The following is a 15,279-nucleotide window of genomic DNA, read 5'->3' as shown; positions in this document are numbered from 1 at the left end:
GACTGCGGGTGGCTGTCACTCAATCATCCATGTTGGTGGTGTAAAGGCAGGAGAAGACACAGCGAGGAGATGGATATTGATGCCATCTATGCCGAAGACTATTCACCGAACCACAATTTCTCATCCATTTTCTATTACTTCAGTGATTTCCTTTTATACCAAAAAATTGTATCATTTCCATTCAAATGAAGTCCAGAGCAGAGCAGCTCAACACTATCATTTACCTATAGATGATTATGCAAATTCATACACTGTTCATCGATGCAACAAGAGAAAAAGGGACGGGTGGAGAAAACGGTTATTAGGGGGTCCACAGTCGTCACAACAGCAGAGGAATGGCTTCGGGTTTCTTTAGAGTCAGGCCTTTGTGAGAATGCACAGCCAAATGAGATTCTCCACAACCATATGGCCGGGTTATGAGCTACTCAATGGCAAGCAGCACCTGCTTTCCCAGCCCGTTTTTACTCCGTCCATATTTCGTGCAAATGGGCCTTCACAGAGCTGGTCATTAACTTGCAATAGCCCATTGATGTAGGATATCAGAGCAGCGTGTGTGAGTATATCCAGCTCGCACAATGACTACATATTAACTCATTCATCCTGCCACAGGCAATGGGAACGAGGAGGCCAGCAGGGATTTCTTCCTCTGAGGGACTGTTTTTTACATTTGCAGACAGACCCACATTTTAGGATTCTTTTTCTTTCTTCGCCAAAAATGTGTGGAAATTTGTTCTGCATAAGTCAACACAATAAAAAGTTAATGTGTAACAAAACAACACTCATTTTAGCAAGCAATGACATTCAATCCACATTTCATCTCACTGCAATATACCCAGGCAGGCAGGCCTACAAAGGCACAGAGCAGTGAAGCTGAAAAAAGTGGGTTTAAAGCAGCTATATTCAATATTTTTATATGAAAAAATGTTCACTTGTATATGAAAGGGGTGACTCGTAGGGAGGAACTGTGCTCTACAGAGCTTTTCAGCATCTTTTAGCTCATTGCTTTGGTTCAGTCTCACATCAGCGTCGTTCTCAGCCACATCAGACATCCATCTTTCAGGGGAAAAAAAGCTCTAGCACCAAATGGCACACAGAGAAAGATGGTGACTAGCTTGTGAACATAGTGGAGCGTTAAGATGGTCAACTTTTGGTCAGTTTTGTGTTTACAATTTGTTTCCATTTCCCCCAAATGACCAGAAAATCTGTAATGCAGGTTTAAAGTTTCCAGGCTGGCAGAGAACCTTCCATAACTTAATGTTTTTATGTCATACCTTGTTAGGTCAATTATTCAACTAAAGATTCACTGCCATAGGACTACTACTGCACCCTGCCTTTGGATAATCCTCACAGAATGCAAAAAATATATCTCGGTTTTGCACGCTGTCTATCATCCTTAAGTTAATATTTATATTAAATTCAATAGCTGATTTTTAAGTCAAATACCCCTTTACCAGCACAAAACTTTTGAGAAAACCCTAGCTGTACACTGTACTATATCATATATAAAATGTGATTTAAAGGTAGCTTAACCACATCGAATGGCATGAATTTAACTATGGTCGAAAATGGAGGTGGCAGCTACTGAGATTCTCTTTGCTAGCTGCCATTAAGCAAGCAGGAATTTAACTTTTATTTTCTCCATTATGACTGGATTCAGCTACTGCCTCAATTAATATGTGGAATAATGACCAAGATGTCAGTTCATCGGTACAGATATGTTTCATACCTATGTTCCCTGGGTCCTATGTTTCCCGGGTTCTATGTTCCCTGCTTTGTATGGGACCGGGGAACCCTAACCCTAACCTTAGCGGGGAACATAGGACCCGGGGAACATAGGGATGACCCCGCTGTGTTGTTTGCTCTTGCTGTTCAGTTAATGCAGTTTGGTTTGGTGTTTAAATGTTTTGTTGTTACTGCAAATTTAATAAGCTGTTCCCAGGTATTTTTACATTTCTGTGGCACAATATTTGTATATGATAAAACAAAGAGTCAGATTCAGATGTTAACTCAGTTTAGACTAAATATGTTCTTTCTGTATTTTGACCTTGTAGGTTAGAATACTAATGTCATGTACTGTGATTTGAGATATTTTTAACAGTTCTGAGGGATGTGAAGCTGTGAAGCTGTTTGCCCACCCTGATTAGTTCCTCTCTAAACTGACTGCCCTTTTTGAAACCACTCAATATTTAGCTGGTCTTTTGTACATTGTGCCTCAAGCTGCAGCAGTCACGGAACTTCTCTACCTTTTGTCTCTCAACTGTCAGAGCCGATTTGCTCAGGATCAGGAGCGTCTGTCAGAGACAATGAACCTCACTCACAACGTCACACTGGAATATGAATCTCAGTCTAATTGTGAGATTGCACGTGAAGGAAGGAAGCTAAAAATGAAAGCAAAAAAAATCTCTGCAGAATCTACTGCATGTTTTTAAAAGGCAAATACTGTGTAGAACATCCCGGTAAGTAAGTAAATGGCCTTTTCCACGGTGCAGAGGGCAGAGATCAAAATAAAAGGCAAGTTCTACCAGGCAGTTATCATGACAATGACATCAAGAGAACAGAGAAACAAAAACAAGCATCGTTGAAGGTAATTGCAGCATAAATCACCACCAAACCGAACAGAAAATACATAAAGCATTATAGTTCAGCCAAATGTTTCCCCACATAACAAATAAACTTATATCAGCAATTAATATTATGATCATACTGCTGAAAAAGAGAAAACAAGTCTACATTTAGCTCCTGTAAAGCCCACTGGCGCACACCCTGAAACAGTGAGGTATTGCTGTTTTCACAACCATTAGTCACTTTCAGATTTACACCAGCAGGGTGCCAGCAGAGGAAACGTATCAATTTGATTTTCACCAGCCATTTGCTAACACAGTTGTTAGCTGACAAAGTTTATTGATTGGATTTTATGTGTAGCAACTACTTTTCCTTTTAGTCAAATTAGTAGAAGTAGATTACATCAATCCCGCTGATGTCGGCTGGATAATTCATATCTTAATTGACAGAAAAACAATTTACATTTGCTAATGGCTTTTCCAAATGGATTTCTGTGTGTGTTTGACTGCATTAGCTCTGCCTTTGCCCTGTATAGGGTCTCTGGAACGCCAACCAGGGAGCAGCTCGGCTCCCCTTCGTGCATTTAAAGGCTGACAGTTGACCTGTCATGAAATTTTACTTCAACTAATGAACTGGTTAATTCCACTTAAACGCTTTATGGCATGTTTTTCCTTTCAAATAAACAGCGGTGTTGTGAGAGCGATACATCAGCTATGTCACTGATTAAAGCTGAAATCTGTTTTTGTTGCTTTCTACACTGAGGCAGGATGCTGTAAAACACCTTGAGCACTGGGGAGCGTCTGCAGCTGTAGCATTTTATGGCTCCCCTGTATAGATTGTAGACATGCAGCTATTTTTTTTTTCTCTCAGTAAAGATTCAGGAGAGATGCTGTATCCTCCACGGACCGGAGCAAAGCAGCTGTGAAGGCGATGGTGATCAGTCCTGACAGGTAGAATATGAGCCCGCTGACCTTAACTCCAGCATTATGAAGGACACACACACACACACGCACAAACCTCAAAAAGAAGTGCATGTGTCTCGTTCGTCGGTGTGTGTAGGCGTGTGTATGCACGCTGAAGCCACATCAGAGTTCACACACGCACAGAGAGAAGTGGTTTAGTGGCTGCACACGGGTTAAGCATACATATTAATATATCTCAGTGGGTGCACATACATTAGCAGAACAGTCAGGTATATATACTGTATGTGTGCACTTAATTCACTTTTGTGTCTCCCTGCAGGGAGCACACCTCCTCTTATTCTTCCGCTCCATCACTCAGCAGCCAAAGCTTTCAGTTAGCTCCTCAGCCCTAATTAACTGCCAAGATATGAATGCGCTAATCTAGGCTCTAAATCTTCAGTTCCACTGACAAAAGCTTTTACAGGCTGTCACAGCTGCATGATAAACAGCAGGGCTGCTTCTCGCCTAGTGGACACAGTGCCATCTAGGGACCAGGTCTGGCAGCTCAGGATTTTTAGATTTGAGGGTATTTATTGGCATGAGTACATAATGCATGTTAGTGCACATACGGGAAAAAGTCTTATATTAGCAGAAAACTTTCACAAACACCAAAGTCTAAAGTCTAAAGTCTGTAATTTTGAACAGTTTGGCAGAGTGCATCTAATAGGTGTTTTTAATTTTGACATTAGAGTATTATTACCATAACTTTGAATGGATTATCACTGAAGTGGAACAGAATTTGGAGGATTCAAGTAGGTTAGTTTCCCCAGACGAGACCGGGCTGCAAAATACAGGAGTGAGAGCGAGCCTGAGCTGCACACCAAAACACTGCTTCACTGTTGCTCTGCAGTCAGCAGCATCAACAGGCTTGTGAGGATCGAGATTGAGCGTGTATGATGCTGGTGGAGGGTGCATGAGTACGTGGGTGCACATTTATACTGTATGTCTCCGTCTCCATCTGTATGTGTCAGTGAGTGATGTTCAAAACTCTGTGAGTGTGTGAGTGTGTGTGTGTGTGTGTGTGTGTGTGCTATATCCACTACCTAGGGAGACAGGCCTCCTATCCAAGCTTGACAGTGTGATTGGATCCAGTGAGAATCCCAATGAAGCAATGAGTATCTCGGCAGCAGCTCCACTCCCCACGGTCCCTGCACAGCCCACAGGCCGACCCCGGCCCTGCCTGTTCAGACCAGATGTAAAGTGAGGCAGGATGGGATCTGGGAAGCAAGAGATTTGATTCAAGTGAAACTATTTCAGCTGCTGTAATGGTGACTGCGGCAAAACCAGCGGTGAAATATGACTTGACTATAAGTGATGGTGGCTGAGGCTGTTTGGGTTTCTGTGTGCTGCTCGAATTAAAATTCAAAAAAGGTCAGTTTGGGTTTAAGGTGGTTTGGATACATTAAGTGATAAAGATCAAAAACAGAAAATTCCAGCAATAAGTGCGACATTTTCATCAAGATTGACAAAAAAAATGTCAGCTCTTTTTTAAATTGTGGCAAAGGATCAGCGTTGCTTGGAAAGACGACTCTACTGCTGATAACACATTGCAAATTCAAAACTGAGTTCCACATGAGGTCTTTCTGCTCTAGCCAGCCAGTCGAGGCAAATAACAATCTGTTTTTAATTGAGTTGCCTGGTTATATAAAACTTTTAAAACATCTATCTGGTTTATTTGGATGGCTCTTAGCTCGGCCCTGGCAGGTGAAACAGGATTTATATTAGGTGTACAGAAACACAAACACAGCAGTAGGTTGCACCAGCTATTCATGAATCTATTCATACATTTGTATTTACAGTCCATCCTAAGCACTTAGTAATTACCAGCTTTCAAACTAGTGATTTATTATATTGTGTTACATCATTAACACTTGTCTTCGTTAGTAAATACTTATTATATATATATATATATAGCATGTGAATCAGTTGTTATCACAAACTGTAGCATAACTTCTATGAATTACAGTTTTAGGGGCCAAAGCATATTATAGATACATTAAACCTAACTTCTAATCCTTGGTAAATGTAGGTGTGACTTTGTTTGATTTATAAATGCAAACAGAGAATTGTGTGTGTTTCAGAGTTAGTAGTATTCAGTTTGTAATAAGTGAGAAATTATTATTATGCTAAACTAGCTGCCATTATCTGGTCTTACATTATCGGCATAATATTCTGTAATTTAAGGTACCGTTCAAATGTCTGGAACCACGTGTTATATTGATGGTCCTTCAATAATAGCTATTTCAACGGATAGAGACTAATAATACAAATATATAATATAAATATAATACAGACACCAGCTATATTATTTACATTTGAAATAGTTTTGGCCCCAAAATAATAATAATAATCAAATGATTAAAACATTTAGTCGATGTCTCCACAGTGCTGCCTGACAGGGGAGAATACTGTTATAACCATTTTTCCCAAAATACCCTTCAGTTTGTTTTACAGTCCAGAAATGTGTACATGATGGATCATTATTGAACCACAACAGTGTAATTGGGCTCTAAATATTTTGGGAGCATTTTTCCTTGGGCCCTCTGCAGTCTACTCAGTGGTTACACTGAACACGTTTAAACTGTCTGTCGTATGTTCAGCTGATATTCTGATATTCCAGTAGTACTAACCCTGATTCTATTTCAAAGTTAAGAAGTTAATAATAGCTTTGCTAAAGCAACATGCATTCATTTCAGCTTGTTGAAATGTCATTGTGCACTTGACACTGAAACAGTAACATATTCCTATTTAAATCTTCACAGATTTTGCTGCTTATGCCAAGCTTCCAATTCCTTTCCCCACTGACTGCTGATTCCTTATATTCTTACTGAACTGTTGCTCAGATGGATCTTTGTCTCTTTCTGACCTTTCAGTTGTCAGTTCAGTTAAACTATTGTACAGAGGGAACTTCACACCCTTCATACAAAATGTATTTGTAAAGAGGACTTTCTATAACACTATCAAAGATCATTCAGAAATATAGAATAGTCCTCTCACACATCTGGCTGTACTGAATCAAGCTTTTGTGGCAGGCGATTCCAAACTTTTGAACAGTAGTGTATGTTGTATGTTATGAAATGTAATTTGAACATTTGTATCATATTTAGGTTGTGTCACAAACAGTTCCTGTTTTATTCTTTAATCAAAACTGGTAGCAAGCTATGTTAGTTCCATCCTGTAGGTGTAACTAGAAAATAATCTCTACATAAGAACTAGTTTGTGTGGTGCAACCTGTTTTAATTGAGTGTTACGGAAAACTCCCCATAACATTATAACTAAACTAACATACAACAGCTGAGGGGATGCTAGGAATTATGGGTCATGGGTGCAGGAGGTGACTCTTGGCCCCCTTTTCTTTCAGACTCCTTCACGTGTTATCATTATTTCATTCAGAACTTACATCTATATCCAGCATTAATCCCCCCCCATGTTTGAAGAAATGTTTTCTTTGAAAAAAAAAAATTCCTTTACCGTACCAGTTTTTACAATCATTTTCTCAATGTCCAAATCGTTATAAGCTAGCCAAGTTTTATTCCTGCTTGTTCCAGTTGGTCACTGATATTGCAGCAGCTGCACAGAGCGGGTTTCATTTGTTTTGTAGATTTCATCCCAACCTGTTTCAAAACCAGTGCTGTATGAACTAAAAGAATAATAAGCTAATTAGACATATACACAGGAGGATTATGAAGAAAAATTCAGACCAGACTCTGCCCAGGGCCCTGAGAGTCAGAACCCTTATCCCACATTTGCAGGCTAATCACATATTCATGCAACGCAGTGAATGATAAGTAATAAACTAATGACACTGAATCTGTAACTATTACAGCCGTCACTCCAGTCAATTCACAACTGGCTCATAAAAGTCACCGTCTGGTAGCTGTGAGTCTATGCAGAGCTGCTCCCTGTGATTTAGCACAGGTCCTCACAAGTGATGACACTCGAGCGTGCCATAAATGGCGCGTGGACCCGCTCACAGTGCCAGGAGAGGTCATTCTGGCATCACGATCGGCGGGCTGGTCCTCCACACCTGTCTGCTATCAAACATGGAAATCACTCCACTCACCCTTGACTGTTGCATATTCGATGAGCAAACACAGTGTACAGCACTTCATCTTATTTTAAAATGGGTTATAAATACAAATTGTTGCACAACAATTGTGCAAAAAATATGTTTCCCCCCCCCAAGCCCAGGAGAAAATGAGGTTGATACGGAGACTCAGCTGCAATAACCCATTCACTTATTGAACGACAGCGGCTGGATACACTCTCAGCCTCCGGGCTTAAACGAAAAAGCAGAGCATGGCTGCCTGATTGAATGGGTTTGTAATGCAAGCCAAATAGGTTTGTTCTAATGGGAATCAGCCTCTGTGGCTGCTGCAGAGGCTTACGCCAGCACTATAACGGCAGTAAGCAACGGTGGCAAACACCCCATTGCTGTTTGATTGGCTGTGAGAGGCAGAAGCAACACTAAGGGGTTGCTGTGTTTACTAATGGCCGTTTTAGTGGGATAATATTCAACTTTAGGAATCACGGTATCTGTGAGGAAGGGCTTATATGTATGTTTGTCTGCCTGCCAGGGCGTTTAAACTTATACATAGCCATCCTGCTGTGATGCCCTTGAGCACACCACTGACTGGGTCCTGCACAGCTGCAGGGTGTGCTGTCTAAAGTAAAATTATCCTTATTGATATTGAATCTAAACCAGGAGGGCAACAAAAAATGTTAAGATATGACACTAATAAGCACAGTTGCATCTCTAGGCCTCCAATGAATGAGAATTTAGAGGTCTGGTTCACTCAAATTACATAAATCTTTATTTTTTTCAACTTCCCCCTATTGGAGTCTAACCTTTTTTTTTTTTGTTTTAAGATATATCAGTCTTTGATTTCTGCTGCAGCCACATATAGTGGAGGTAAATTGAATGCTAATGTATTTGTGGTGATTGCAGCAATATGTCTTTTCAGAAAGATGTTTGGCACACACAAGATCCACTTATTTGGTATTTTCTTAAGATTTCAGCCATCCTCGCTGGATGGAGTTGCTCAGTTGTCATGGGGATGATCACAAGCCATCATCATCGACCGAGAGTCACATGATGAAATATCAAGGAGGCCATTCACATTCAACACCACAGACCATCCTCGAATAGACCTTCTCCCACCATGTAAGAACACCAATTATCATGTGACCAAAGTTCTATGAAAGCTTCTGTGGATTTTATGAAACTGTATGTATTTTTGTGGAGAAATTATCGTTTAACTCAAGAGCTTTTATGTGTATCTATTAAATTAAATTAAATTAAATTTTATTTGTATAGCGCCAATTCATAACAGAAGTTATCTCAGGACACTTTTCAAATAGAGCAGGTCTAGATCGAACTCTTTATAACATTATTTACAGAGACCCAACAGTACCACCATGAGCAAGCACTTGGCGACAAGGGCAAGGAAAAACTGCCTGTTAAAAGGCAGAAACCTAGGACAGATCCTTCGGCTCTAGGTGGGTGGTCGTCTGTCTCGACCAGTTGGGGTGAGAGGAGAGAGAGAGAGAGAGAGAGAGAGAGAGAGAGAGAGAGAGAGAGAGAGAGAGAGAGACAGGTGCACAGCAACAACAGTAGCAACAACTACACTAATAGTAGTGACTGATGATGATGAACATGACAACAGCAACGATTGGGGACAATGAGCAGTGACAACAGCAACAACAGTAACCGTTGCTATAATAATAATAATACTTATAATAATAATAACACTAATATCAGTGATATTAGCAATGGCAGTCAGGCAGGACCATGGCAGGAGGCTCCACCAGGATCGATAAGAACCTGCGAGACGAGAAAGCACAAGAACTCCGGGGAAGAAGTGAAGTAAGTAACATGCATTAATGGGACATGAATGAGTGCAGAAAGAGAGAGGAAGAGAGGAGCTCAGTGCACCATGGGAAATCCCCCGATAGTCTAGGCCTATAGCAGCATAACTAAGAGATGGTTCAGGACTAACCTGCTCCAGCCCTAACTATAAGCTTTATCAAAGAGGAATGTCTTAAGCCTACTCTTGAATGTGGTGAGGGTGTCTGCCTCCTATCTGCATACTATTACACGAGAAATACGTTTGGAAGACTATGGCATGTGTGTGTGTGTGGGGGGGGTCATGTCTGACTGGTAATGATCCACTGATGCGACACACCTGAGCGACACCAGCAGAGCAAAGGTGGAAGGTTGAGCTGAGAGACAGAGGACACAACTAAGCAGAAGGTAGGCAAACATTTTCTCATCTCCAGAAGCTGCCTCACAATAGTTGTGCAACAATATATGTATTTGAGAGCTGAGAAAGAATGTGTGTGTCTGAATGTGTTGCTTGTGTGTGTTGATTGTCAGCTCTGAACATGCATCACCCTGCTAATGACCTGATTTCTCAGCCTTTCTGCATTCATACAGACAGGGAAAGAAGAATTCTGTGAGTCCTCCTGAATAGATCTGAATACTACTGGCACATTTTAAATAACTTTGACTGTCATGCTGCAATTTATTCTGACAAGCTCAGACAGATGTGTGTTATATTTCTCATGCATGTGCAAATGCAGATTACAAACTCTTTTTTTTTTTTTTTAACATCCTCTGCAGGAAAATACAAACACAAACCAGTGGAAAGCTCTGAATTTATTCATTAACATCTCTCAACCTGACAAAGTGGAGTAAAGCTGGACTAATGATGGGGCAGAATGTAAATGGGGAAACTAGTCTGCTGGGAACAGCAGGACTGATCTATGAGTTTGCATGTGTTTTGCAACCTAATATAGCTTAGATAAGCAGACACTTTCCTAGGGACGTAGTTACAGTATAGAGAAGTACATTAGGGAGCTGGGGGATGTCTGCGAGTGTGACTGAGACTGCCAAATATGATTTATTTAGACAAATGTGAAAATATCAATACTATGATGAATGAGGGGATGAAAAAGCCAAACTCTGAGATTGCTCATCATCTTCAAATTTAAGTCTGAGCACAAGTTTGAGTCCTAACGGGGAACAAATGTTATTGCCAAAACTCACTCTGCTCTCATCTGACAGGTGAGTTACAAAGCAAAACAATCCTAAATTTTCAATTTCATAGTCTCCAGGTATCCGTTAGACTTTCTGGACTGTTTGCGACTTCACCATCTGTCTGTGTTTAGTGCTAACTGCCTAACTGAACCAGCTATCACAAGTCAATAGATGAATGTAAAATCTACAGTATGTTGAGTGGTCACCACACATGTGCACACAAACTGTGCTGGAATATGTGCTCAGAGAATTGCTCAATATTTTCTCTGGACCTCGGCTTTCCAAATGTACTTAGAACTTAAGAGGGGAAACAGGGATTGAGCGAAGGCTTAGTACAGCGCCGCAGCTCATTTTTGCTCTAAGCTTGGTTGAGCTTTGCTTTCCTCTGGATGCTGCTTCATAAAACACAGACACATTTTGTCAGACTGGACCTGTAATCGCTTGGACTATGTGGAACACTTTGTTTTGCCTTTGTTAATAAGTCTAGCAAAAACTTTGCCTCTTCTAAATGCAAGACTTTCTCCTTTTTGAAAGTGATTTAAAGAGATAACAGTGCTGTTCCTTCAGAGGATGAGACGGTACATTAGTACCGAAGCGCGTTCAAAAATGCCAAAACTCAAATAAGCTTTGATTTTCATTAAGGCAGAGGACTACTTAGCTGTCAATTAAGTTTTTTTTTTCTTCTCTTTGAATATTACAGGCTGCTGTACAAAAGACACCTGCAGGAGCTTATAAAGGAGAGGATTTGTGTTGTACAGCTGGCACACACAAAGCTCCAAAACCCCCACAAGCTTGGATTTAGTAAAGGTGCATGAATCGTATTTCTTTTTGGGAAGTTTAGCTTCACAAATTCATACTTATGTATGTCTTGTTTCAGGTTTAAAAGTACCATGCTACTTGAGAAACATGACTGTGGTGAGTAAAACTGAAATGATTACCAGTGGTGAAATTCATTTTACTTTCTGGGGGAGTAATCAACCACTAAAGCACCCCAATTAAATCACTAGAAAAAGACAGATTCTATGGAGCCCTGATAGTGACAAAATGTAATAACAGGATATAATTTTTTTTAACCACCAATCAATTCTATTTATCTTTCACTAGCTCATTTCGTTTTTCTCTTTGTTTGGTCACATTTAAAGTTCCAGTGTGTAACATTTAGAAGAAAGTGAATATAATATTAATAAGCATGTTTTCATTAGTGTAAGAGCACCCTGAAAATATGAATAATTTTTGTTAGCCGAGAATGAGCCGTTTTCATCTAGAAAGGGAGCAGGTCCTTTCCTACAGTCTGCCATGTTGAATGGCCATGTTTCTATAGTAGCCAAGAATGGACAAACCTAACACTGGCTCTAGATTCCCATGATTCACAGCCACTGTAGTTTCATCTACAGCAGGGGTAGGCAAACCCCAGAGCCGCATGTGGTTCTTTTGTTCCTCTCCCTGAGCTCCCTGTGGCTTTAATGGTTATTATGTAACATTTTCATTCATCATTGTTGGTCTAAAGTGATATTCTCCAATTGTAAAAATGTGTAGCTATTACTCATTGAATAAAAAAAGGTGCGTCATACATTATGTCTTTTCAGAACCTCCATAGTCGTGGCTTCTAGTCTCCCTAGCTAGGCTAGCTATGGAGTCCAAATCCAAAACAAAGTCTCAGAGGAAAATAGAGACTGTATTAGCGTGTGAACAGATTTGTCATTTATCTGCTAGCCTACTGACATGCTTGATCTGTGGTGATTAAATTAGCATTATAAAGCTAATAATAAATAAATATATTTTGGGGCTCCAGACAATAATGGCTCTTTTGATAGTTAAGGTTGCTGACCTCGGTCCTATATACTTAAAAGGCTAAGCTGTATTCAGATAGTTGCAATCTACATCTTGACCGCTAGATGCCACTGAATCATACACACTGGTCCTTCAATCCTTTTATTCCCTATTTTACACAGGCAACATTTCCACATTTGGTGAGGAAATTAAAATGGGAAATGTTAAATTTACCAAAAACAATAAAAATAAAAATAAATGGGGCTAGTTAAAAGCGTACTCTTGTATTTAAACTTTATTTTATCAATTCATTGACGGTAGTGAGAAAAATAAAAATCTTGACTGCATTTTTACCAACAGATCAGAGCTCAGGAAACATAAAACTTTATATTTTGTTTTTACACACATTTTAATTATTTATTGTATTATTATTTATTTATGTGTTTAGCTGTGTTTGAGGGTGTTTGGTCAGGTTTATACTGTACACCAACTTACAGTACCTTTCCAAGGTACTGCACAAAGTCTCGAAAAACATACGGCTCAAATGAGATTATGTACAACTTTGAGGAATGTTTGCACAGCAGGTAATGTGTTTACACCTTTGAAGTTGAGCAGTAAATTAAGAGGACATTTCTCTCTCATGTGGCTTTAGGTTGTTATCTCTAATGAAGGTTTTTAGCAAAAGACCAGTGGGAGTAGTTGCAACCTACCCGGTTGCTGCAAAGCAAACACTTCACTCTGCAATGAAGGGGACATCAAGTGTGCTTATGAACCAGACATTTAGTTGCATGGGGATTTATTCGTAGTGCATACACTCTCTTCGTATTACATAAAAAATTAAATCTATTTGTGCTTAGTGTTTGTTTTTACAAATATATACTGTATGAAACAAAACAAAGACAGTTGGTCAATAAATTTAAAACATGGAAAAACAACAGATTCCTCACATTTTCATGATGAAGACAATCCATTGTGTCAGTAAAATAACAAAACTGCATATTCTTCGAAAGGCACCAGTAGTTCTACTAAATAATTTCAACACAAACACATTGGCATGATAATAAGAGTACAGATTGGTCATAAGGTAAACAATGTTTAAAATAGCTGTTGAGCAGTTAAAATGTTGGAACAATGGCAAGAAATGTAACAGTGAAAAAAAAAATTCATACATTAAATACATTCATTTCAGGCTCTTATAAATAACATTTAAACACTTAACAGTATACCATCCTTTACAGTGTCCAAACTTGTATCTCCTCCTTTAAAGTATTTGTCAAAGTTTGTTGTGAAATCTCACTTTTACCCTTCTGCTCTTGAGCACCTTCGGTGATTGCCTGGTTGAGGTAGTCGAGGAGGATTAGTGTTGAGTGCAAGGCCTCCTGGTACAGTCAAGTTGTTCTTTGTTCTGGATGAGCACGAGGCAGGTAGAATCAGCTGTAAAGCACCGTGTGTTTGGGTTTGTACGGATACAGATAAAGGATCACTTGAGGTTCACATGAGGTCGGGCTAATCTGAGAGGGGTTTGGCCCCGTTGACTGTGGAGTCATCCAAGTCTGAACTGGTCAGGCGTTTGTGAGGAGCTGTGGAAAGGGAGGGAGGAGAGTGAGTGAAAAACAATTATATTCCCTGTCTATCACCCAGTCACAGCCCAAAATTGTGGGAGTACTATATTCCTCTCTACTGGTATTGGATATTCCATTACAAGTAGTACCTAAATGATTAGCACTACCTGTTACTACCAGAGTAGTCATGAATACATGTGATAATTGTGTTGTATATAAACAATAGTGTTAAATAGCCATAGATATGTTTTGGTCACCATAATTCTTGGAGGTATAACAGACACAAAGCCACAGAAAGTACGCTCCTCTCACACTGTGCCAAATATCTGTAAGCAGCTTAGGAAAGTGCTACAAGTGATTTTGGCTATGAGCCACTGGCAGTGATACAGACACACAGCCAGAGCACTGATGGAAAGTTTGAGCTCTGGGCACCATGCTGAAATACTGAACGGAGAACTTACCATGCTCTAAGACTGCCACGGTGAAATTCATCACATATAATTATGTACATCACAACTTAAGCTTTTTAATGATATACTGGTACTGCATAATTCATCTGTACTGAAACAAATACCCAGTGACAGTGTCTATTTGCCCAAGAACACACAATTTGACAGGAAAATATTAATATTATGACATTTGCTGGGAGAAGTGTAATACATTTTGTATTAAAAAGTGAATTCATAATTGTGTCTTGCAAAAATAAACTGGATTTGTATTTTAGCCGTCCAGCCATTGTGCAGACTTTTATAGTACAACACATTTCAAAATACTTGTACATGTTTTCAAATGATCTAGCATTGCAGAGATGCAGGAAAAAAAAAACATGACTACCATCAAACCAACCAACAGATAAGCTGACAGAGCACAGGTTTTGTAGCTTCAGTATATACATACTCACACAGTGTGTCAGATCTCAGCGAGCTGCTAAGGAATGTGCCTGGGCCTTTGATGGAGGAAGAAAGAGCAGCCAGTCTCAGGCTCCTGGAAGTGGCGTCCAGCTTCTCGTCCTGGAAGACAGGAGGACACAGAAACCGACAAGGCTGAAAGTCAGTGAGGCTGCGTTGCACGTTACACATCAGAAAGGAAATGTGATTGCTTTTAGAGCCTTAGCAATAGTAGGTATAGTTTCTCAAATTCAGCTGGTCAGGTTCAGCCCTACATTGTTGGACATACAAGGAAGTGCATGGATGGAGTTCCAGGACATGAACGGAAATGCATTCAATAACACTGACATTTAAACACCATTTAACTGACTCGCAGAGGAGAGAGAGAGAGAGAGAGAGAGAGAGAGAGAGAGAGAGAGAGAGAGAGAGAGAGAGAGAGAGAGAGAGAGAGAGAGAGAGAGAGAGAGAGAGAGAGAGAGAGAGAGAGAATGTGCATA

General features: G+C 39.9%; 1 protein-coding gene across 2 annotated transcripts in view; it reads right to left on the bottom strand.

Annotated features, from left to right (window-relative positions):
* Positions 1-13,112: 13,112 nt before the first annotated feature.
* LOC127368298 (centrosomal protein of 128 kDa) overlaps positions 13,113-15,279 on the bottom strand; it is a 38,068-nt gene continuing 35,901 nt past the window's right edge. The window contains exons 24-25 of one of the 2 annotated variants that reach the window (XM_051408927.1): positions 14,793-14,905; positions 13,113-13,913 (exon numbers count right to left, since the gene is read on the bottom strand). In XM_051408927.1, the coding sequence (XP_051264887.1) occupies positions 13,877-13,913; positions 14,793-14,905 (150 nt within the window). In that variant the 3' untranslated portion in view covers positions 13,113-13,876. The remainder of the gene's footprint in view (positions 13,914-14,792; positions 14,906-15,279) is intronic. The other variant, XM_051408926.1, reaches the window with a different exon arrangement.

The sequence above is a fragment of the Dicentrarchus labrax genome, unplaced genomic scaffold (assembly GCF_905237075.1).
Source record: "Dicentrarchus labrax unplaced genomic scaffold, dlabrax2021, whole genome shotgun sequence".
Lineage (NCBI taxonomy): Eukaryota > Metazoa > Chordata > Actinopteri > Moronidae > Dicentrarchus > Dicentrarchus labrax.
Note: the sequence above shows the minus strand (reverse complement) of the source record. Positions and strands in the feature narration are given on the sequence as shown.